Source organism: Capra hircus, chromosome 16 (assembly GCF_001704415.2).
Source record: "Capra hircus breed San Clemente chromosome 16, ASM170441v1, whole genome shotgun sequence".
Taxonomy (NCBI): domain Eukaryota; kingdom Metazoa; phylum Chordata; class Mammalia; order Artiodactyla; family Bovidae; genus Capra; species Capra hircus.
In genome coordinates, this window is record NC_030823.1 from 44066569 (window position 1) to 44090852 (window position 24284).

The window sequence follows — 24284 nt, forward strand, 5'->3', positions numbered from 1 at the left end:
TTTGCAGCCTTTGGTTTAATCTCTTTCCCACTCTAGGCAATCGTTTGCTTCTGCTGTATTATTTCCTTAGGGTGTATCTCTGAAACAAGCTTCATGGGTACAAACACATTTTTACTCTTGCTATAATATACTCCATTTGGGATGTCTGTTGAGGTCACAGTCCTCTCTTTTGGGAATAACTCTCCTAGATCCTCTCCTGTAAGGTAGCTCAGCAAAAGCCCAGCTTTCCCACCATCCCCCACCCAGGGAGAGTCTGCTTCCTGCTCCTGCAAAGTTCTTTCTCATTCTGGAAGCTACCCTGTGACTTCCAAATACACTTTATTTTCTTAAGCTGGATCTAAGTGGTTTCTGGTGGCCCCATTCTGCATGTCAGTTTCTTTTTAAAAATACTTTATTCATTTATTTAGTTATGCTGGGCCTTGGTAGCAGCATGTAGAATCTTTAGTTTCGGCATGCAAACTCTTAGTTGTGGTATGTGGAATTTAGTTCCCTGACCAGGGGTCAAACCTGGGCCCCCTGCATTGGGAGCACGGAGTCTTAGCTTCTGGACCACCAGGGACGACCCTGCTGCTGCTGCTAAGTCACTTCAGTCATGTCCGACTCTGTGTGACCCCATAGACGGCAGCCCACCAGGCTCCCCCATCCCTGGGATTCTCCAGGCAAGAACACTGGAGTGGCTTGCCATTTCCTTCTCCAATGCAGGAAAGTGAAATGTGAAAGTGAAGTTGTTCAGTCGTGTCCGACTCTCAGTGATCCCATGGGCTGCAGCCTACCAGGTTCCTCCATCCATGGGATTTTCCAGGCAAGAGTACTGGTGCCATTGCCTTCTCCAGGAAGACCCTGAAATGTGCCCATTTTAAGTGTACAGTTTGATGAGTTTAGACCGATGTATGTATCCATGTAACCATTGCCTTGATCAAGATACAGAACAGTGTCATAGCCCCCAGAAGTTCCCTTGTCTCCTTAAGTCAATCCTCCATCTCCCACTGAACTCTTTTTTGTTTTGTTTTAAAAACTAATCTGTTGGTCAAATTCCTGTTTTTAAAATTTATTTTTCATTAGAGGATAATTACTTTACAATGTTGTGTTGGTTTCTGCTGTACAAAAGCAGAATCAACTATAAGTATACCTATTTTTTGATGCCACGAATTTGTTTTTGCCTGACCCAGAACTTCATTTAAATGGAATCGTGCAACATGCGCTCTTCTGGGTCTGGCCTGTTTCACTGGGCATGAAGTTTTTGCGATTCATCCGCCTTGTCGTTAGCAGTAGTTCCTTTGCATTGCTGAGTGGCAGTCCATCGTGTGATGCTGCTGTGGTCTCAGTCGTGGCTGACTCTGCAATCCCATAGACTGTAGCCCACCAGGTTCCTCTGTTCATGGAATTTTCTAGGCCAAAATACTGGAGTGGGTTGCCATTTTCTCCTCCAGGGGATCTTCCTCACCCAGGGATTGAACCCACGTCTCCTGCATTGCAGGTGGATTCTTAGCCGTCTGAGCCATCAGGGAAGCTGACTGTGTGATGTGGTACAGTTTATTTAACCAGGCTCCTGTTGACGGACATCTGGGTTATTTACAGGTATTAACAGCAGTGAACACTCGTATGCAAGTGTCTGTAGAATGTATGTTTTCATGTCACTTAGGTATACACCTCGGACAGGGATTTCTGTGTTGTGTAGTTTGTGCTCAGCCGCTCAGTTATGCTGACTCTTTGTGACCCCATGGACTGCAGCCCACCAGACTCCTCTGTCCATGGAATTCTCCAGGCAAGAACACTGTAGTGAGTTGCCATTTCCTCCTCCAGGGGATCTTCCCAACCCAGGGACTGAACCAGAGTCTCTTGGGTCTTCCTGCACTGGCAGGTGGATTATTTATCAGGTGGATTATTCACCAGGTGGATTATTCCACCACCTGAAAAGCCTTGTTTCATAGTGTAGTACATGTTTGACTTCACAAAGTCTCAAGTTGTTTTCCTGAGAGATTGCACCATTTTACATTCCAGTCCCTTATATGAGAGGCCCATGCTCTGTACCTTTGCAACACTTGGAATTATCAATCTTTTCGATTGCAGGAGTTGTGGTGGGTATGTAGTTGCATCTCATTGTGATTTTAATTTGCATTTCTCTTATAACTAACGATGCTGTTTTTTTCAAGTCCTAATTAGCAGCCTGAACAGAATATCTTCTCATGTGAAGAATCTGTTCATTTTGATTATTCTTTTATTTGGGTTGCTGGCTTATTGAGTCGTGGTTGTTTATACCATCTGGGAGAAGTCTTTGGTCTGGCATAGGTTTTGTGAATATGTTCTTGCAGCTGTGGCTGGCATTTTCATTTTCTTAACAGTATCTTTCAAAGAGCAGATGTTTCTAATTTTGATGATGTCCAATTCATCCTTTTTTTTTTTCTAATATGGCTGGTGTCACGTCTAGGAAATATTTGCCTGCCTTCAGTTTGTGAAGGTGTTCATGTGTTCTTTTCTCTAATAATTCCTTAGTTTTAACCTTATGTTCAGTCAATATAGGGTTTGGGGCTTAACAAAATTTTTTTTATTTATTTGGCTGTGCTAGGTCTTTGTTGTGAAACATGAGATCTGTGATCTTTGTTGCAACACGTGGGGTCTAGTTCCCTGACCAGGGATCAGACACGGGCCCCCTGCATTGGGAGCTCCAAGTCTTAGCTACTAGACCCCAGGGAAGTTCCCAGTACAGAGTTTTGAGCAAAGAGTTGGTATGACATAATGTATGTGTTAATAGCATCATTGAGCTGCTTTGAGATGAGACTGGTGGGCTGAATTTAGCCTTGAGGACATTAGCAAGGAGGATACTGCGATGATTCAAGCTGAGAGAAGCCAGGGAAAGTGGGGCTACAATGAAATACTGGGAATATAAGTGAGGTTTTCAGGCTTGTTCTTCATCTTCCTTAATGAATAATATCCAACTTTAAGGAAAGTTATTTCCCTTCTCTGAAGACCCCTGTGCTTGTAGCTTTACATGAGGCCAAGTGTATGGCCAAGTGTATTGCCTTGAGATTGAATTTTTGCTGTGAATTTATCTTCATTTTTTAAAAGTAAATAACTTGTTTTGACTTTAATTTCATGCATTGTCATTCTTCGGGCGTTGTTGTTCAGTCACTAAGTTGTGTCAGACTCTGCAGCCCTGTGGATTGCAGTACACCAGGCTTCCTGGTCCTTCATTATCTCCCTGAGTTTGCTCAAACTCATGTCCATTGAGTCAGTGATGCCATCCAACCATTTCATCCTCTGTCGCCCCCTTCTCCTCTTGCCCTCAATCTTTCCCAGCATCAGGGTCTTTTCCAGTGAGGTGGCTATTTGCATCAGGTGGCCAAAGTATTGGAGCTTCAGCTTCAGCATCAGTCCTCCCAGTGAATATTTAGGGCTGATTTCCTTTAGGAAATCTTCAGGCATGGCAGCCCCAAAGAAAATATGACAGTTCATCTATTCATTCACAAAAGATTAAAAAAGAAAATCAACTCATTTCACGCAGTGCTCCACAATACTTCTGCTGGGTAGGACTCATAAATCCATGTCCCTGTCTTGGACACTTCAACTCATGTCTGATCCTTTCTTTAACTCGAGATTTATTGCTCTCAATTACTCCTTTTTGCCAGATTTATAAACGTAACTGTTCTTTATTTAATACCTATTTTGTACACTAGGCAACAAGACAGTAAATTTATTGTCTATGAGTTGCTACTTTGAAAAATTACATCAATGCAAAGTGATTGCTTTTCAGCCTTCCTAGCCAATAAATTCATTTCTTTTTTTTTTTGTAGGGGATGATATGAGGTCATAGGATAATATATATAATCGCCGATCACAGAATTAGAAGAAGCAAGTTGCAGGCAACTGCTCTAACACTGGACTCTACCCCTGAGAAGGAGCAAGTTGAAAGAAGCTAAGAAGGAAGACATCTATCTCCTGCCAATCATGTATAAACTGGTCTCCTGCTGTTTGCTTTTCATAGGATCCTTAAATCCGCTCCTGTCTCTTCCTGTCCTTGACTCCAGGCAAGAGTCCCTGAAGTTCTTAGGTAAGATGATTTTTTTTCCCTTATGTTAGTCTTGAACAAGTCTTTAAGGGTCTTAAATGCAAAGTTAAAGATGAAATGAAAATTCTCTCTTAAACGAGTCTTGTTAATAGTCCCAGCTATGAAAAGAATTCTGAGGATTCTTAAGGCATGTCTCAGAGTCAAGAATGGATACAGTTTTTTCTTTTCTAAAATATAAAAGTAGAAGGGGAACATTGCTTATTTAACGTCACTTCTGTAATTCTGAGTTATTTTGGTCAGTCTTTTTTTTTCTGTTTTGAAAATGGCACTAAATTTAAAACATCATTACTTTTAGTCTTTATTTTAAGTGAACTGGTTGAATGCAGAACTGGTTGCTCCAATTATAGATTAAAGTATTTTGATTTTATCTTATATTATTTTAAGTTAAAAGGCAATCATCTGACATGTGTTACATGAAACAAAAATGTTTTTTAAAATATAAAAAAGTAACCAGCTGGGACTAGAGTAGACACAGATTTCCAAGTTCATTTATCTTTTCCTTTTGGTTTATATTTCATTCAGTTCAATTCTAAGTTGAATTTTTTAAAGTGTATCAGTCAAGGACATACTTATTGTGCTTTTAGCTCTTCATTTAATTTAAGAAATGAAAAGGTTGGGGAAAAAAGAAAAGAAAAAGTTGATGTTTGGGGATTGTGTTCATAATCATTTTAACTGGATTTTAATTGTGGGTACTTTCAGACATTTTTTAAATAAATGAAATAAAACTCTGGTAAGCCAGTAATTTTATAATTTCTAGTCCATAGGTTTCTCCCAAGCAGCTTTCTGATAATAGTCAAGCACTAATTCGTGCACTATTAATCACTTTCCAGAGTCACTGAACTCAGAAGTGGCAGTCATCTTAATGGTTAAAATGAGCATTAACTTTATCGAATCTCTGCTATTTAAAAAAAAAACTTTGAAAAGCATAAGGTGAAATGAAGAATGAATATTCAGATATTACTAACATCCTCAAAAAATTACATGTCATTATTATGATTTTTTAAAGACTTGAGTGAGTGTAGCATCCCCTTTCCAATTCTTAATAGGTAGCAGCTTACCTTAGCATTTTTGCCTGACTTTTTTCCTACTTACTTGTTTCTCCATAAATGATCCTTCCCTGGCAGCTGAGCAATGCAAGAGACTCTGGTTCAATCCCTGGGTTGGGAAGGTCCCCTGGAGAAAGAAACGGTAACTTGCTCCAGTATTCTTGCTTGAAAAATTCCATGGACAGAGGAGTCTGGTGGGTCGCAGAAGAGTCGGACATGACTTGGCAACTGTAAACAAACAACAACAAAACAAATGATCCTTCATGACAAAAATATTGATATGCAGCCAAACTTTGTAGACTTTCATTAACATTCTTCAGAAGTACCATGAAGCCTTCATGATGGCTTGCTTTCTATTCTCCAATCAAGGTTGGAGCTGAGGATTTGAAAGCCTTAGTGAAGCAGGCAGATTTTACAGGACTCCCTGGGGGTTCTGATCACCTCATGGCAGAAACTGGCCAAGAGAACAATCTGGACTCAGTATCACTCACCAGCCCTCACACTCACCTTTTGCACACCTGACACAAACTTACCAAGTATCTTCTATGCTACTAAGCTGACCAAATTACACACTGAAAATGTTGCTATCAACTTCTTCAAAGAAAATTGTAAAGCTGACTTGTTTCTGATCATTGTATCTAAATCTTAGAGGCCAGATAAGAAGTGATGTTATCCTATTTACTTTAGGTGTGTGTGAGTGAGTCACTCAGTTGTCTCCAACTGTTTGTCAACACCATGGGTATTAGCCCACCAGTCTCCTCTGTCCATGGGATTCTCCAGGCAAGAACACTGGAGTGGTTGCTATTCCCTTCTCCAGGGGATCTTCCTGACCCAGGGATCAAACCTGGGTCTTCTGCATTGCAGACAGATTCTTTACTGTCTGAACCACCAGGTCGGAAGAACATGAAAAGCCCGTCTTTTAGAAAACCACTCCTTTACTTTTCCTCTAACTCCAATTTTGCCACCCCTATATCTAAAGGCAAAAGGCAAATGATAGCAGTAGGTAAACAGAGACGAAGAAGAATCACTTTGTAAGTGGGAATGTTTTTTCACTCATCCTGTGGCTCAGCCTAATCCACTCTTTTTTTTAAAAAATTTTAAAATTTTTAATTTCTTTACTTTTTGGATTATGTGGGATCTTAGTTCCCTGACCAGGCATTGAATCCACACCCCCTGCAGTGGAAGTGCGAAGTCTTAACCACTGGACCACCAGGGCAGTCCCAGCCCTGCCTTCTTATTCAGGGTGGTGAGCGTCTAGCAAGGCTGTGCAGGCAGGAGGAGTCAGAATGAGACCCGCACCTCCTGATTTCCTGTTCTGTTGGCTTGCAAACTGGACTGTAGCGTTTCCACTTCGCTGTTCAAATACTGCTAATGACGAACCATGAACTCAGGATTTGAAATCTGTCTAGTATTAGCTTCCTGTTCCTGGTGCATGCTCATGCTCAGTCACTCAGTTGTGTCCCACTCTTTGTGACCCCATGAGCTATAGCCCACCAGCCTCCTCTGTCCATGGGATTTCCCAGGCAACAACACTGGAGTGGGTTGCCATTTCCTCCTCCAGGGGATCTTCCCAACCCAGAGATAGAACCTGTGTCTCCTGCATTACAGGCAAATTCTTAACCACTGAGCCCCCTGGAAGCCCCTCCCTGTCCCTGGTACCTCCCTAAAGACAATGGTTCTTTACTCCCTAAAGAACTGAAGCAGGAGCTGACACTAATATCAATCATTGCTCTGTGTAGCACCTGAAGATGTCAGATCAACTCTGGATGAGCTGGAAAGAGCGTCTCTTCTGCAGATGCTGCCAGAGATGTCAGGCGCAGAGACAGGAGAGGGTCTTAGGAACGCAGGTAAAATGACTCGTGCTTACAGGCTGTCTGATTTCTTTGCTACTGGATTTACTCTGAGTGGTCACACTCTCCCCTCCTGCATACAGTCTTCCTCTGCCATCTTCTGTCTCCTTTTTCTCAGCAACTCCTTGCAAGCATCCTTCTCTGCTTGGCCGCTCAGCATATTTGTTCTCTGTATGATTTTTGGGGTTGGGGGGGGGGGCTGCAAGGGGAGGGAAGAAGAGCATTATCCCAGTTTTCAATAAGTACAATTTACAATTTACTTCCCACTTAGGTTAGTTAATCTATCTGTATCTCAGTTTCTTAAACCAGTACACAGGAATGATTAAAAAAACAAAATCCCCATCTCATGGGGTTATTGAGAAGATTCGATGAGGAAATGCAAGTAAAATGTTCATCACAAACAAAATAACCCATAAAATGTCAGCTTTTACTGTTTTCTCAGTGACAGCATTCCTCCTAGCACAGATACAACTGCTCAGAACGTTCTGGAGTCTTTTAATAGCTTTGGTTTTGTAGAAAGAAATTCATTTGTAATAAAGTATTGTTGACAACTACCGAACTGCTAACTCACTGAGGAAGATGCAGTGCCCTTTGTGAACTCTGGAGGCTAGAAGAGAGCCAAGTGCTTGCCTATCCTCCTTCAAATAAATATCATTGCGGTGTGAAGAAAGGAAAACCAGGAACTAGACATGATTTAGTAATATTCTATTTTGTGTGTTTTAAATAAGACAAGGATAAAATGAAAATAATAGATCTGATAATGAATGGTTTCAAAATACTGTTTTCCAGATCCCATCACCAACATTTTTTACCCAAGAGGAAACATGAGAAAGGTAAGTAGGTCCTATATGAGAGCTAGGTTAAAAAAGGTGAACATTTCTATGCCTTGACTTTAGAGGAGCCTCAATACGAACCAGTCAAGCCTTCTCAGTACAAATCTTAACACCCAGTATTATTTCAAGGCATTATTTTTTTCCAAATTTTGATCCATGTAAAATGTGGATACAACAAGAACTTACCTAGTTCATCTCTGATAAATGATCATAACAAGTTTTAGAGAATCAGAAATAGATAAGTCCTTTCCCTCAAGTCTGTCATCCACTTGGGCTGTGTCATTGGTTATCTTCACTGGGTCCAAGGACCAGCAGTACTGGGGTCACTTGGAAGCTTCTGAGAGATGCAGACTCGCCCCACCCTCAGCACCTACTGAATCAAAGTCTGCATCTTAACAGGACTCCCCCGTATGGTTTGTATGCACAGTAAAGTTCGAAAAGCACTGTCATATTATATCTAAATGGAAGAAAGACAGGGTCAAAACACTGAGAGGGAATCTTTGTGGGAAAGGAGAATGTGAAGGAGATAATTTTGGGTGCAGGAGACAGACTACAGTAGGACATGATTAATGAAAATATTCAATGGTTAGAAATGGTGCACAATTAGTGGAGGACCTTAACCGCTAAAAGAGAAATCTGTTTTGATCATTATCAGCCCCTCAGACTAGACTGAGCTCAGTCGTTCAGTCATGTCTGACTCTTTGGAACCCCATGAACTGTAGCCCGCCAGGCTCGTCTGTCCATGGGATTTCCCAGGCAAGAATACTGGAGTGGGGTACCATTTCCTTTTCCAGGGAATCTTCCTGACCTAAGGATCAAACCTGCATCACTTGGGTTTCCTGGACTGGCAAGTGAATTTTTTACCACTAGCCCCACCTGGAAAGCCACCAGGGAAGTCCTAAAGCTAAGTTAGTGTTTCCTACAGGATCTTCTGTAAGGTCCTTTGAATGCCCGGTAACTCTTCTGGTAAAGAATCTGCCTGCAATACAGGAGAGCTGGGTTCGATTCCTGGGTCAGAAAGATCCCCTGGAGAAGAAAATGGCAACCCACTTCAGTATTCTTGCCTAGAGAATCCCATGGGTAGAAGAGCCTGGCAGGCTACAGTCTATGGGGTCGCAAGAGTCAGACACGACTTAGCGACTAAACCACCAAAGGATTTTCTGTGAATATCAGTCCCACAGAGCCAATCTACAAGGCTGCCCTGAATTCTAACCCCTCTCCTGTCCTGGCAATTTTTTGTGTATAAAGCCTCCAGGAAATGAGATAAATGTATTTAATTTTAATCAAGAATTTCCCAAATATTTTGACCAGAAACATCTTCTTTTGGTGTAGTGCCCCCTAACCTCCTTGTAAAAATATACCCTGAAAGCCCTCAATTCTGAAGATGGCATACACTGCCTGAGGTTCCCAGGTGGGGTAGACCACACAAAAGGGGAGGGTATGGCTTCCATTACATTAAAAGTTATCCGTCAGATATTTATATTCTTCTGAGTAGAAAGATTATGGTGAAAGACTCTAAAATCATAAAGGTGATTAGTAGAGATGCTCATAAAATCCTAGAGTAAAAAGAAAACAAAGGTCCATGATTAAAGTTAATTTCAAGACAAAGAAAAGATCTGATTTACACAGAAGACATTAAATATACAGAACATGTTACTGAGAGATGAAACGGAAATAGGTAAATGAAGGTTTAGGAAAATTCATGGCAGTCACAAGGCTAAATAGACTGGATGGACCACAGGCCGGGCACAAAGAGACCTTTCAGAGTCTACATACTGGGTGTTCATGGCAATTCTATCCCATGAAACAGAAAAAAAAAACCAAAAAACCCTTTTAAAGGTCCTGTATCTGAGTAAGGTTCATTTGTGTGTGGGTAGCACTCAATTAATTAATAATCTATTTTTTTAATTTCAGGCTTTTTCCGGGCAAGATCCTAAGCTTTTCCTGAGTGACCTTTTGTCCAGAATCAGGAAACAATCTAAGAAACGTGGACCTTCCTCTGAATGCTTCTGGAAATACTGTGTCTGAAGCAAAATGACCATCTACTAGTCACCCCCAAGACGACCATCTGAGAAAATGTAAAATAAAAATGCTTGATTTGAAAGCAGTATAGATGAAAAACTAGGCAAGCTAGACCCTGTTCGTTATTATTTGGAAAATAAATCCTCTATGTTTTGCAGATACTATGAGTGGTTGTTTAACTTAAAAACGTATCCTGAAAAAGAAGCAAACAAACAAAAAAGTACCCGGAAAATCTACACTTTTTCTTTTCTGAAATAATCTTATTTATTCTGGCTGTGCTCTCTAGTTGTGGTGCACAGGCTTGTCATTGTGGTGGCTTCTCTTGTTGCAGAACACGGACTCGGGGGCATGCGGGCTTCAGCTGCGGCTCCCGGGCTCTAGAGCACAGGTTCAGTGGTTGTGGCGCATAGGCTTAGCTTCTCCGCAGTATGAGGGATCTTCCTGGATCAGGGACCAATCCCATGTCCCCTGAACTGGCAGGTGAATTCTTTACCACTGAGCTACCAGGGAAGCCCCTATATTTTTTTCTATCGATTTATCCTTAAAGAATTATCCAAAAGTTGAAAAGTAAATGAATAAATGAACAGAAGCAAATACTAAGAAGTCATAACTGCAGATTTTACTTAAAATAGTAAAACTGCAAGTCATTTAAACTACATTATCTTAGCAATGATGTCCTCTCAACCCTTACAAATAACAGTGTAAGTTATCACTTAAAAAAAAATCTGTTCTAAGCTTGGAAAAAGCTCTACAGTAAAGGACTGAAAGACAAGGGCTGGAAACAGTCTGAATTCTCCTTAGTTTCTGATGGAAAATGTCCACATGCTCAGATCCCCTCTCCTTAGCTGGCCTGAGTATTGAACTCGTGAAAACTTTAATCTCTGAACACTGAAGTCTGTTCAATCTCAGTTGCTGTGAGCTCAAGGATCACAATACTAGGAAAAATACCTTCATAATCTGTTCCCTAGAGAAGAAAGCAGAGGTGGGATTTAAATTGTGGAATGGAAGAAATAGTCTGATTTGCTAAATTTTTAAAACCATGTGTGTGTATGCACATACTAACTTATCCTCTTAATACATTATATCCTCTTAATATACTGACGTAGCTCATCTCTGTATAGAGTATGGAGCATGCCCATGCCCATGCCCATGGGAGGAGTGCCTCTCCTGGGAAACTGGGGTTCCCCTCCTATGCTCTGCCAACCATACTCCCAACTCACAAGGAATGAAGGGTCAGGTCTGTGCCTAATAGCCACATAGTCAGTACTGATCTTAGCAACAGCCATCCAGAATCTCTTTTGAATGCAGGTCTGATAAATCTTCCCCTTCCTTATTTAAGGCATCAAGAACATATTGGCAGGGCAGGTTGTTTTCAACTTGAAGGATGGATGTGTGTCATCTCAGGACCATGCTGGCTGGGAGGATTGCTGTAGCATCTCTTGATGCTGAAGTTCAACTGAATTCAATCCCCTAAAAAAGCACTCTGGCACCACAGGCTACAAGAAGTTAATGACGCCAGGAAGAGGTCAGAATGGATTTCATCACTGCAGTAGAACCGGAAACCCCTCCTGTTTTGTGGCAGACACATGGCGACTGCTCTTACTGCCCGGGCTCTGAAGTCAGGTCCCTGTGGCCACACAGCTGTGAGCTCTCAAGCAGGTCATCCAACCCCCACGACCCCCGGGTCCTTCTCCGTCAAACGCGAGCAGTGACGCTGCGTATTTCATGGGTGGTTGCAAACATTAAATGAGATAATTCACAGGGAAGCACCAGAACAGTCCCTGTTGGAGAGCACACTCCATCAACACTGAGCTCTCTTCCCTTCCTGGTTTTTTTTTTTTTTTTGGTGACTGGAGATGCAGGTGGTTTGAAAGGGTTGATGTTTAACGAATCCTGTTGGCTTCAGGATCCCAATTCATATTTTAATTCCGAGACTGTTGCTGCCAGGGTTCCACAGTCAGATTTTGTGAAACACAGGTTCACTCTACAGAATCTGAAAGAGTAACTTTGATAGCTAAATTTTATAAATTAGGCATTAAAATACAAATGCACTCATTTAACATGCTAGCAATGTAGTGCTCAAAATCTTTCAAGCTAGGTGTCAGCAGTATGTGAACCAAAAACTTCCAGATGTACAAGCTGGATTTAGAAAAAATAGAGGAACCAGAGATCAAATTGCCAACACTTGTTGGAAGAAAGAGAAAGCAAAAGGATTCCAGAAAAACATCTACTTCTGTTTCACTGCCTACGCTAAAGCCTTTGACTGTGTGGATCACAATAAATTGAGGAAAATTATTAGAGATGGGATTACCAAGTCACCTTACCTATCTGCTGACCACCTGTCAAAAAGCAACAGTTAGAACTGGACATGGAACAACAGACTGGTTCAAAGTTGGGAAAGGAATACGTCAAGGCTGTATATTGTTACCCTGCTTATTTAACTTATATGCAGAGTACATCATGTGAAATGCTGGCCTCAATTAATCACAAGCTGGAACCAAGGTTGTGGGAGAAAGATCAACAACCTCCAGTATGCAGATGATACCACTCTAATGGCAGAAAGTAAAGAGAAACTAAAGAGCCTCCTGATAAAGATGAAAGAGGAGAGTGAAAAAGCTGGCTTAAAGCTCAACATTCAAAAAACTAAGTCTTAGTCTCATCACTTCATGGCAAATAGAAGGGGAAAACGTGGAAGCAGTGAGAGATTTTCTTTTATTGGGCTCCAAAACACTGCGGACAGTGACTACAGCCATGAAATTAAAAGATACTTGCTCCTTGGAAGGAAAGCTATGACAAACCTTGATACTGTATAAAAAGCAGAGACATCACTTTGCTGCCAAAGTCCATGGAGTGAAAGCTATGGCTTTCCAATAGTCATGTATGGATGTGAGAGTTGGACCATAAAGAAGGCTCAGTGCCAAAGAATTGATGCTTTTGAATTGTGGTGCTGGAGATGACTCTTGAGAGTCCCTTGGACAGCAAGGAGATCAAAACAGTCAACCCTAAAGGAAATCAACCCTGAACATTCATTGGAAAGCTGATGCTGAAGATGAAGCATCAATACTTTGGCGACCTGATGCAAACAGCCGACTCACTGGAAAAGACCCCGATGCTGGGAAAGACTGAGGGCAGGAGGGGAAGCAGGTGACAGAGGATAAGATGGTTGGATGGCATCACTGACTCGATGGACATGAGTATGAGCAAACTCCAGGAGACAGTGAAAGCCCAGTTCTGAAGGGAGGACCGAGTGTCGTGTTATCACTGGGAAGGAGCTCAGATGCAGTGACGACACAGACATGTGTACAGAATGACCCTAACGTGAGCACCCTGCAGTGTGTTTCAATCTCAGGAAATACTTCTCAATGATATAAGCGATTTATGTATTCGGGGCAAAGGTTTGTTCATGCAGTGCAAGAAAACTTCTCAAGCTTTACATGTTCACTGTTTATTGTTTTTAAAAAAGATACCCGATTAAAATATTAATAACCATTAAAAACAGGGAAATCCACAAAATGATAAACTTAGCTGGTACAAAATTTCCATTTGGATTAAATTTACCTTTCGAGTTATGATGAAGTTGTACTTAATTGTAAAATGATTCCATTCACACAGCATCTGTTGATAAATTCTGACCTCTTTTCCAAAAAAACACAGCCTTTTGGTAACATTTACGTAAACACGGAAACCTGTAGTACACATTTTTATTACTGATTTCCACAGGCATCAATACAAAAAGTTACTAAACTTCAATGATGGTTTATAGTTGGGTGGAGCCCCTGCGGTGGGGAGAAGCCAGCACTGTTGAGCCTTCTCTGCTCATCCCCAGAAGCAGAAGCATTATGGTCATTTTAAAATATACCAGCTCAGCTATTTACCAAAACACCAAAACTATAACTGGTTTTATAGATCTGCTTACAACAAGCACCAATTTTGCGCCTAAATGTGTAGTAACGCAAAGAAACAGTTAAATGTCAATAAAACAAACATCCAGAAAGAAATCTGAAAGAGGGCTTGTACTAGAGAAGGTCATGTTTAAAAAGTGCATACGGACATGCAGAATGGTCCTCTGATGGCTCCGTGTCATTTCTGATTTACACAGATTAAAACGGTCATCAGCACAGAAGGCTGCAATGATTCTATCCATGACAATATCCAGGCTGGTTCACTGTTTAAAATTTGATTTTTCACCAAGGGCAAAAATATCACACAACTTGACCAAAGCAATGAGGGCTTCAGAGATCATTTAACCATCAAGATGGATCAGAACAGGAGAGTTCTCTAAGCCTAAGATAGGAATATGGGCATGGAATGGCTTCAAGTGAGAAAATTCTAGAAAAGTCACAGTCATCGTTTCAAAGTGGTTCCGACAGTTATAAGAAAGAAGTACATTCTGGAAACTACAGCCGGCCCCTGTGATCGAGGTGGGAAGAGTTGGGGAGGGTAGAGAACTCTGGATGCAGAACCCACAGGTACAGAGGGCTGGCGAACCTTCCTGTTATAGAAGGGACGTTGAGTGTTCCTGGATTTCACCCTGCAGATACCAAGGGCCAACTGTTCTACTTTAGAAAGTAAATCTAAGCTGAGGGCTTGAGTCTCAGGTCAGGGTCCAGCAGCATCATGGATAGAAAGGTCGATTCTCCTGATTATGATTATATGATTATAGCATTTTATAAAAAGCTATAAAACTTGAAAGGGAGAAGCATTTTCCTAAAAAACACAACAAAAGAAGAGTAAGTTAGTTTGTTGCATGTTATTTAAACGAGAAAATGTTACTGGGGTCTTCATTTTCTTCTATTCCTGGTTCTGACCTGCACGGGTGTGAATTAGATACCATTTCAGGGTTGAGAAGGAATCATCAGCTCTCTAAGAAGAGGGCTGACTTATCAAGTGAACAACTCATGTGCTACTCAGGAGAACGACTATAACAGGCCCAGGAGGCCCTGATTTGTGGCAGACTTGGCATCCCCCTCGGCTAGGGCCCTTCCAGAGACCTCTCACCCCTACTTAAGGGCAACACTCACCTTTATTCAGGGGCAGAGAGAAGACAGTGGCCATCAGACCTCTGGCAGGGACGGAGAGACCTCCTTTTGCATAAATTGGTTGAAAAAGAAAGAGTGAATTGTTAGTTTTGATAGGATATTTAAACACACACGCGTAAGAACTTACATAACTTTAAAAATGTTTACAATCATTATTTAAAAATGTAAAAAGAGATGAGTCAGAAGGTGATTCAGCTAGAAGCTCTTTTGTTTTTAACATTACACATGCAAAACCTAATTTACACCCTTCAAGGAATCAGCCCACTGTAAGCTGACCGGTTTTTTTAGAATGTACATATATTCATTTATTTATGGCTGTGTGGGGTCTTGGTTGCTGCTCGGGCTCCTCTCTAGTCATGGTGAGCGGGGGCTACTCTCCAGCTGCGTGCATGGGCTTCTCATGTGGTGGCTTCTCTGGGTGCGCAGCACAGGCCCTGGGGCATGTGGGCCTCAGTAGCTGTGGCTGCCGGGCTCTAGAGCACAGGCTCAGTAGTTGTGGCGCACGAGCTTAGTTGCTCCACAGCATGTGGGGTCTTCCTGGATCAGGGATCAAACCCACGTCTCCTGCACTGGCAGGTGAATTCTTTACCACTGAGCCACCAGGGAAGCCCAAGCTCATCTACGTTTAAGAGAAGACTTCTGGGATCTCAGTGGAAGGCAGAAAATCAAAAAGAAAAGCATCTATAAGAATGAATGTCAAAGTTCAACCCTAAAAACCAGGAATTTCCAGGATACCAGTGAGCAATACGTTTTCATACTGGTAAATGCTGGAGTGACCTGTGTTGTGAGAACTCTGGAATGTTGGAGCTTAACTGTGGAGGCACGTGTCACCGTGCAACGACCAGGCGAGGGCAACACGGTTATGGAGACTGTCGGGAAAGGTGCGTGACCTCTAGTGGGGATTTCTTCAAGTCTCTACTGTGGGGCAGGAAATGATTCACGTAACAACAGAACAAAACCAATGAGGCTAACGTTTGGGCTTTTTCTTGCTATACTCCTAACTACAATTTATTTGGGCTGACACCTGAAATGAAGTTTGGCTGTTCACATACCTCTTTAGAGGCCATCCAGTCTCATTAGAGGACAGCTAATAAACTAGAAAAAGAGTCTATTCGCCAGTTTAAATACATTGGGAAAAAAGAGGAGTGAAAGAATCTATATACAATGTCTGCTTCAGGAAAAAGATGTCTGCTAAAAAAATCAAGAAGGGAAAGCCTTAACATTCAATGACAGCTTCCTGGTCACTTAAGCTGCAAGGGTTCAGAGAGAATCACAGGGAGGAGGAGCAGTCCAACAGGTCTGGGGAGGCAGTGCAGGTCCTTCAGAGTCACTCGGCTGCTGCTTCTGTTGGATCCGGACCATGGGGTCTGCAGCATCACCAGCTGAGTCTCTGTGTCCGCAGGTGACACAGCCCTCCAAAGGGGAACAAGAGTAGGTAGGTTAGTTGATGTCAAGTCATCTGCAAAGTTCTAAAGTCAGTAAAGTGCTGGCCTAGCAACCTATGTCTAATTCCCCCACATAATTTATTTAATAAGACTATCATTTATTTATTTACATTTATTTAACTAATTTATATAATTTCACTATATTTATCTAATAAGACTATTATACTTCATTCTTCATTATTAGAAGGTAAATGATGGTAATCATTTAAATACTTTTGCTTGAATTCTTTACATACTCTACCCACAGAAATCCTACCTCTGGTGTGAATCTAACATCTTGAGTTTGAACTCTTCTCAAACATGCATGTATATTTGACATGCAAATCTTATACTCTCCTCTCCAGTCAAGCATGGATCAAACCAGGTGTGTTTATTCCTAACTGGCCCATAACATTCCAACGGGTGGAAGAAAAAACCACTTGGAGTCAAAAAGACCTGTATTTAAAATCTGATGAACTGTGTGAACTTACACAGTTGTGTCTCAGTTTGTGCAGGGGGCTTGGCTCCAGAACCCTGAGGCTATGAAAATCTATGGATGCTCACGTCCTTACATAAAATGACATAGTCCAGTCAGCACTCAAGGGTTCCACATCCTTACTGGGACTGAAATTTGATCCATGATATACAAGGCCTCACTTTGTTGCTATTGGTAAAGTTGGGGTAATAACACATCCCACAGAGGAAGTTGTGAGAAGTAAGGTTTCCAGTGGAAAAATGCAATGCATGGTGGGCCTTCTGTATCTGCATGCTCCACATCCACAGATTCGACCAACCACAGATCCAAAACATTTGGGGATGAAAATTCCAAAAAGTTCTAAAAGGCAAAACTTGAATTTGCCATGCACTGGCAACTATTTACATAGCATGCACATTGAATTTACAACTATTTAAACAGCATTTACACTGGATTAGGTATTCTAAGTAATCTGCAGATGATTTAGGATGTATGGGAGGATTGCATAGTGAAGTAAAGTGAAAGTGTCGGTCGCCCAGTTGTGTCTGACTCTCTGTGACCCCAGGAACTGCAGCCCACCAGGCTCCTCTGTCCATGGAATTCTCCAGGCAAGAAAACTGGAGTGGGTAGCCATTCCCTTCTCTAGGGGCTCTTCCTGACCCAGGGACTGAACCCAGATCTTCTGCACTGCAGGGGGATTCTTTACTGTCTGAGTCACCAGGGAAGCCCCAAGGGGGACGTGCACAGGTTACGTGCACATACTATGCTGTTTAACACGAGGGGCTTAAACGTTCGTGGATTTTGGAAGCCGCCGGGAACCCTGAAACCAATCCCCTGCAGAAACCAAGGGACAAGGGTACAGCCAGAGCCCAGAACACTGCCCGGCACAAAGCCGTCAGCACACAACAGCTGTTATTACTGTGCTTACCTGGGTGTCTATTTCCCGGGGGATCGCCTGGCTGTGAATCCAAGAATGCACGTTGGCTATCTCCTCCCTTTGCCCTCGAGAAAACTGTGGCTGCTGCCGTCTCATGCTTTCCAGCTTCTCTAGGTCTTCTTTCAGTACAATTTCTTTAACCCTGAAAACAAACAAGTAGACAAACAAGCGCTTCACCGTCCTAAACAAGGCACAGGGTTCTTATCTTGTCATCCAAGACCAACATTCATTTTGGTTTGTAACATACTTCAAATCTCTCATTAAAGTATGACTTCATATCTCACATTGAAAAAAAAAAAAAAACCTGACTCATTTCTTTGTCAAGTTGGTAAAGCTAGACCTCTTTTTCTTGATGGAAAACACCTGCATAGAGTTTTAATGAGTCATATGGAAGAAACAGGTGTCCTTCAGGTCTGCTCTTCTTTTAGAATGAGAAAAAAATAAGTCCAGACTTTAATAATAGTTCAGGTACCGGTGAGCCATCTTGGTAGGCACTGCCTCTCTGTTTTCACCTTATGACATGTAACATTCGTATCCACTTCCACCACAACCATTGTTTTAAGAAATCATTCACCATTTGACTTCAAATCAATGAATCTGAAAATACATATCTCTGAGGATATGTATAAAAATGTTAAAATCACTTTGTATTAAAAAACACAAGAAACCACAGAACACTTGTATAAAGGTGGGTCCTCCGACGTGCTTCTTACCTCTCAGGCACCTGATACGTCATGAGAATGTGGTCAGGTGTCTGCTTTATCATTCTCCAGATGGACTCTTCAGCTAACTTAGGAAACGTTCCTTTTTCCTGTATGTCCTGAGATTGCTGCCCATTTTCAGAGATTTCTGAAGAATCATCACTAGGAGCAAAGTTTATACTGCTGCCACTGCTTCCTATCAAAAATCAGCAACAACAAAGAAAGCCAAATTAGAAAATACCCGTCAGGGGCTGATCTGCCAAGCTGGTCCTCATTCTTCACAGACCTGGGAGACTAGCTGGTAGTGTCCTTCACCACCCAGCCCAGCGTCATCGCAGGTCACCTCAGCCTTCCCGTTCCTCCATCTTTCCAAGATCTCCTTCTCAGTCTTCCTGAACTATCCGCTCCTCAAGGTCATACCGCCTTTCTCATCATCACCCATACCAGCTGCATCTCAGCTCCACTTTCTCCCCTGCTTGTTCGGTTGCTCCAACTACGAATCTGGAACAGAGCTTTAGCCATTCTGCTTAGAGCCCAAAGCCTGTCACTCAGTAACACTCTGCCATACCTGAGTCTTTTCCCCTTTCATTTCCCACAATATCAAAATGTCAACTCTGATTAAGCCACTTATTAATTCCATTCTTATCCGAATCCAAGTTGCCAAAAGCATAAAGTCACATGGAACAGGGTACGTTGGTTCTGCAGTAAATTCATCATCACCAAAGGACCATCAGAAAGCCTGTAATCCTGGTACAGTTCTCCGGTCAGTGCACTATTTCCAGCAGGATTATCTTCTGATCCCTATTTCCTTCCTCAGTCTCACACATAAGGAAAGAAAAGGAAGCTATGAGAAATGAAATTCATTACCCTGATGCCAAACACAAATTTACTCATACGCGCATTCTCTCTTCATTGCCCTCCTATTAAAACAGAGAAGCCACCCATCCATGCCAAGGCCCATCCCTTTACAGCTGCTACGGAGCCTCATAGATCATTCCTTTCCTGTCCTGCATCTAATTCTTCCAGGTCCTCCTCGTTTACTTTGGAACAATTAAAACAAAACAAAGTACCTAATTTTAAAAAAATAAGCATATGAGTAAATATAAAAGACATTTTTCCTCATTAGAAGAAAATCTCTTTGAAAGGTAATTATGTAAAGCCAAAAACAGCAACATTTTTACTGTGGGACTTGTAATACATGTTGAAATAAAATGTATGACACATTTTACTTAGCACAAAAGACAAGCGGACGAAATGGAAATAGTCTGTTTTAAAGTTCTAAGACAAAAAGTGAAAGAACAGTATAAACTGTGATAAGTAGAAGACATACGTATAAATCCTACAGCAATGACTAAAATAATTTTTTTAAAAAGGAAAAAAACAACAACAAAAAAGAATAGCTGAGAAGTCACCAATGGAGAGAAAATGGAGCTTTGGGGCTTCCCTGGTGGCTGAGATGGTAAAGAATCTGCCTGTAATGCAGGAGACCCAGGTTTGATCCCTGAGTTGAGAAAATCCCCTGAAGAGGGAATGGCTACCCACGCCAGCATTCTTGCCTGGAGAATTCCATGGACAGAGGAGCCTAGAGGGCTACAGTCCATGGGGCCATAAAAAACTGGTGTGACTGAGTGACTAACACTTTCATGTTCCTTCTATACCCATTTTAGAGAGTTTTTAAAATCACAGATATTGAATCTTGTCAAATGCCTTTACCACATCTATTGAGACGATTATTATCCTTCATCCTGTTTGCCACATTATTTCACCCTGATTGATCTATGGATGCTGAAACATCTTTCCTTCCCTGGAATAAATCCCACTTGGTCATAATGTGGTGGTGGTGGTGGTGGTTTAGTGACTAAGTCGTGTCCGACTCTTGGGACCCCATGGACTGTGTACCCTGCCAGAATACTGGAGTGATCATAATGTATGATCCTTTAAATGTATTTGCTAATATGTGGCTTAGCTGGTAAAGAATCTGCCTGCAGTGCAGGAGACCTGGGTTAGATCCCTGGGTTGGGAAGTTCCCCTGGAGAAGGAAAAGGCTACCCACTCCAGTATTCTGGTCTGGAGAATTCCCATGTATGTCCACGGGGTCACAAAGAGTCAGACATGACTGAGCGACTTCCACACTTGAGGATTAATGTTCATCAGAGGTAACTGGCCTGTCATCTCCTTTGTGTGTGTGTGTGCTGTCCTTGTCTGGTTTTGGCATCAGGTAATGACAGCCTTGTAAAATGAGCTGGAAAGTGTTTCCCCCTCTTCAATTCTTTGGAAGAGTTTGAAAAGTAGAGGTATTAAACCTTTGAATGCATGGCATAGAATTCACCTGAGAAGTTGTCTGGTCCTCGACTTCTGTTTCTTGGGACATCTTTGATACCTGTTTTACTCTCTCTACTAGTGACTGGTCCATCTGGCTGGTCTGATGGCAGTGGGTCACCATCTCTTCGTGATTTAGTGCTAGCAGGTTATGTGATTCTAAGAATTTCTTCATTTCTTCCAGGCTGTCCAGGTAACTGGCATATAGCTGTTCATAATATTCTCCTCTAATCCTTTGTATTTCTGTAGTATCACTGTATTTCTCTTCTTTCACTTCTGGTTTTATTTATCAGAGCTTTGTCATTTTTTCTTCTTAGTGAGCCTAGCTAAAGGTTTGTCAATTTTATCTCAATTTCATTTCTTCCCTCTCTGATTTTTATGTTGTTCCTCCTAATGACTTTGGGCTTCATTTAGTCTTCTTTTTCTAGTTCTTGTGGGTGTAGACTGATATTTTTCTTGTTTCCTGAGGTAGGCTTGGATTGCTATAAACTGTCCTCTTAGTATTGTTTTTCCTGCATCCCACAGGTTTTGATATGTTATATTTTCACTTCTCTTCAGGTAATTTTTAATGTCTTCTTTGATTTCTTGACTCAATAATCGTTTAGCAACATGTTGTTTGTGCTCAAGTCACTCAGTTATGTCTGACTCTTTGCAACCCTATGGACTGCAGACCACCAGGCTCCTCTGTCCATGGGATTCTCCAGGCAAGAACACTGGAGTGGATTGCCATTTCCTCCTCCAGGGGATCTTCGGACCCAGGGATCAAACCTGTGTCTGCCAGCATCTCCTGCACTGCGGGGAGATTCTTTACCTGCTGAGCCACCTCAGTCTCTGCATATTTGTGAGTTTTTCAGCTTTCTTCTCATAGTTAATTTCTACTTTCATAGCACTGTAACTGGGGGAAAAAGGCATGATATGATTTCCATCTTCTTTAATGCCTTGTGACTTGAACTATCCCTGAGAAAGTTCTATATGGACTTGAGAAGAATGAGTATTCTACTGCATTTGAATTGACCATATACATCCATCAATATATCCTTGCTGTCTGGATGATCTATTCATTGATGTAAGTGGAGTTTTAAAGTCCCCCTGGTAGCTCAAATGGTAAAGAATATGCCTGCAATGCAGGAAACCCAGGTTTGATCCCTGGGTTGGGAAGATCCCTTGGAGAAGGAAATGGCTACCCACTCCAGTAATCTTGACTGAGGAATCCCATGGACAGAGGAGCCTGGTGGGCTACAGTCCATGGGGTCGCAAAGAGTGCTCCTATTAACAACTGTTATGTCTTCCTGATGACTTGTCCCCTTTATCATTATATAACGTCCATCTTTGACCTCATTAGGTTTTTCTGGTTGAAGTCTACTTTGTGCGATACAGGTATGGCCACACAACTTTCTTTTGGGTGCCATCTGCTTGGAGGACCATTTTCCGTCCTGTCTTTTGTGTCTGTTTTTCTGTTGAGCTGAGACAGGTCTCTTGGAGGCAGCACATAATTGAGCCTGGCTTTGTAGTACTCCAACCACGCCATGTCTTTTGATTGACAAGTTCATTTACCCATATGGTGATTACTGGCAAATGCGGATTTAGTACTGCCTTTTAATCTTTTGTTTTCTGCGTGCTCTCTTCCCCCATTGTTTCTTTTTCCTTGTGTTTCTGTCTGCCATTTTGGTTTGGTGGTTTTCTATAATGTTTCTCTTAATTTCCCCTTTTTTTTTTGTTTCAGATTTCTGCTCTGGATTTTTGTGGTTACCATGAGGTTTGCATAAAATACCTCATAAATAAAATAGCCCTTTGCATGCTGATAGCATCTTACCTTCACTTACCCATACAGGTCTGTCCTTTTCCTCCTCCCCTTTCATGTTCTAGTTGTCTTAAATGATGCCCTTTCATGTTATGAGTCTGTTACCAAACTGAAGTAGCTTTAGTTGTTTTTACTGCTTTCTCTCCTTTTAACTTTTATGCTCCAACAGTGTGTCTAAAAATCTATTCTGACTGAGTTGGGATTTTCTGATTCTATTTATACCTCACTCAAGGTTTTGTGTACTTTGGCCTTTTCATTTCAGGCAGAAGAGCTTCTTTGAACATTTCTTTTAAGGCAGGTCTAGTGGTGATAAACTTCCTCAACTTTTGTTTGTCTGGGAAAGTATTTCTCTTTCATATCTGAAGGACAGCTTTGCTGGATATTCTTGGCTGACAGTTCTTACATTTCAGTATTTTGAGAATGTCATTCCACTTCCTCTTGGCCTACAGAGTTTCTGTTGAGAAAACTGCTGATCGCCAAATGGGGGTTTCTTTGTAGGTTATTATCCTTTGCCCATTGGTTGCCTTTAAAATTCTTTGCCATTGACTTTTGACAGTTTTAATATAATGTGTCTTGGAAAAGAAAGTATTTTTCCATTGAAGTAATTAGGTATTCTCTTAGCTTCATGGACTTTTATTAATATATTCAGTTCCTCTCCCATGTTTGGGAAGTCCCCAGCTATTCTTTCTTTATTTCTCTATTTATCATTAATTTTTGCTGTTTTAATTGCAATGTACCTTGGTGTGGTTCTCTTTAGGTAGATTCTGTTTGGGACTCTTTTCTTCCTGGACTTGTATATGTTTCCTTTCCCAGTAACCTGGGACGAGGTTAAAATGGGCTATTTTCAGCCATTATGTCCTAAAGTATATTCTGTGATCCTTTTTCTCTCCCTTTTCCTCTGGAACCTCTGTAATGGGAATATTAGTACTCCTGGGAGATGTCTCAGATGTCTCACACTGTCCTCACGTCTTTTTTTTCTATTCTGTTTTCTGTTCAGCTTCGGTGATTACCGCTACTCTGTCTTCCAGCTCACTGGCCACGTCCCCTGTCTCACTTGGTTTACTATTGAGTCCTTCTGGTGTATTTTTCATTTCAGTTATTATGTTCTTCATCTTTGTTTGGTTGTTCTTTATATTTTCTAATTCTTTGTTAAAAACTTTGAATTTTTCTGTTTATCCATTCTTCTTTCAGTTCTCTGATCATCTTTACAATCATTACTTTGAACTTTTTCTTGGGCAGATTGACTATCTCCACTTCACTTAGCTCTTCTGGGGTTTAAATCTTGTTCCTTTGCTTGGAGCATGTTTCTATGTCGCCTCATTTTGCCGAAATTGCTGTTTTCATGTCTACGTATCTGGTAGGTTGGTTACGTTTCCTGATCTTGGAGATGTGGCCTTTTGTAGGAGATGTCCTAGTGTCTCAGAAGCTCACTCCCCTCTGGTCATGAGAGCTGTATGCTTGCTCTAGGACTGACCCCTAGGTGAGTTGCTGGGATCCTTCTGTTGTGGTAGGCTAGCTACCACGGGTGGTCTGGTAGGATTGCTTATCCCCCCATCTGGTTGGTTCCTAGGCCTTCTCTTTCGCCAAGGCTGCAAGGACCACAAGGCACCTGGGGGCAGCACCCAGGGGCTGAGATGGGTGCATGGGGTGAGTGCTGACTCACTGGTGGGTGGAGTCAGTGTCCAGGAGATCCTGCCAGCCTGCTGGCAGGCAGAGATGTGTCCTGGAGTCTGGCTGTAGGACCCAGGGGTCCCAGAGCTGATGTCATACT

At 41.8% G+C, this 24284-nt stretch overlaps 2 protein-coding genes across 6 annotated transcripts in view; one reads left to right on the top strand and one right to left on the bottom strand.

Moving 5' to 3' along the window:
* UTS2 (urotensin 2) lies at positions 3430-10007 on the top strand. Of its 2 annotated transcripts, XM_018060407.1 has the most exons (4): positions 3430-4048; positions 6852-6959; positions 7752-7793; positions 9702-10007. In XM_018060407.1, the coding sequence occupies exons 1-4, from the start codon at positions 3946-3948 to the stop codon at positions 9821-9823; spliced, it is 375 nt and encodes a 124-aa protein (XP_017915896.1). In that variant the 5' UTR covers positions 3430-3945; the 3' UTR covers positions 9824-10007. The 2 variants fall into 2 exon arrangements, with proteins under 2 accessions (XP_017915896.1, XP_017915895.1); XM_018060406.1 differs by lacking the exons at positions 7752-7793; positions 9702-10007 and having other exon boundaries at positions 6852-7233.
* The window catches only part of PER3 (period circadian clock 3), a 69671-nt gene continuing 58535 nt past the window's right edge, over positions 13149-24284 (bottom strand). For 3 of the 4 annotated variants that reach the window (XR_001919294.1, XR_001296649.2, XR_001919295.1), the window contains 5 exons: positions 18406-18589; positions 17684-17834; positions 15909-16269; positions 14839-14901; positions 13149-14524 (listed from right to left, as the gene is read on the bottom strand). Coding sequence is in view for 1 of the 4 variants with exons in the window: in XM_005690741.3 (XP_005690798.2) it covers positions 16117-16269; positions 17684-17834; positions 18406-18589 (488 nt within the window). In the remaining 3 variants the exon portion in view is untranslated. Of the gene's footprint in view, positions 14525-14838; positions 14902-15337; positions 16270-17683; positions 17835-18405; positions 18590-24284 lie in introns of those variants that run through there. The other variant, XM_005690741.3, reaches the window with a different exon arrangement.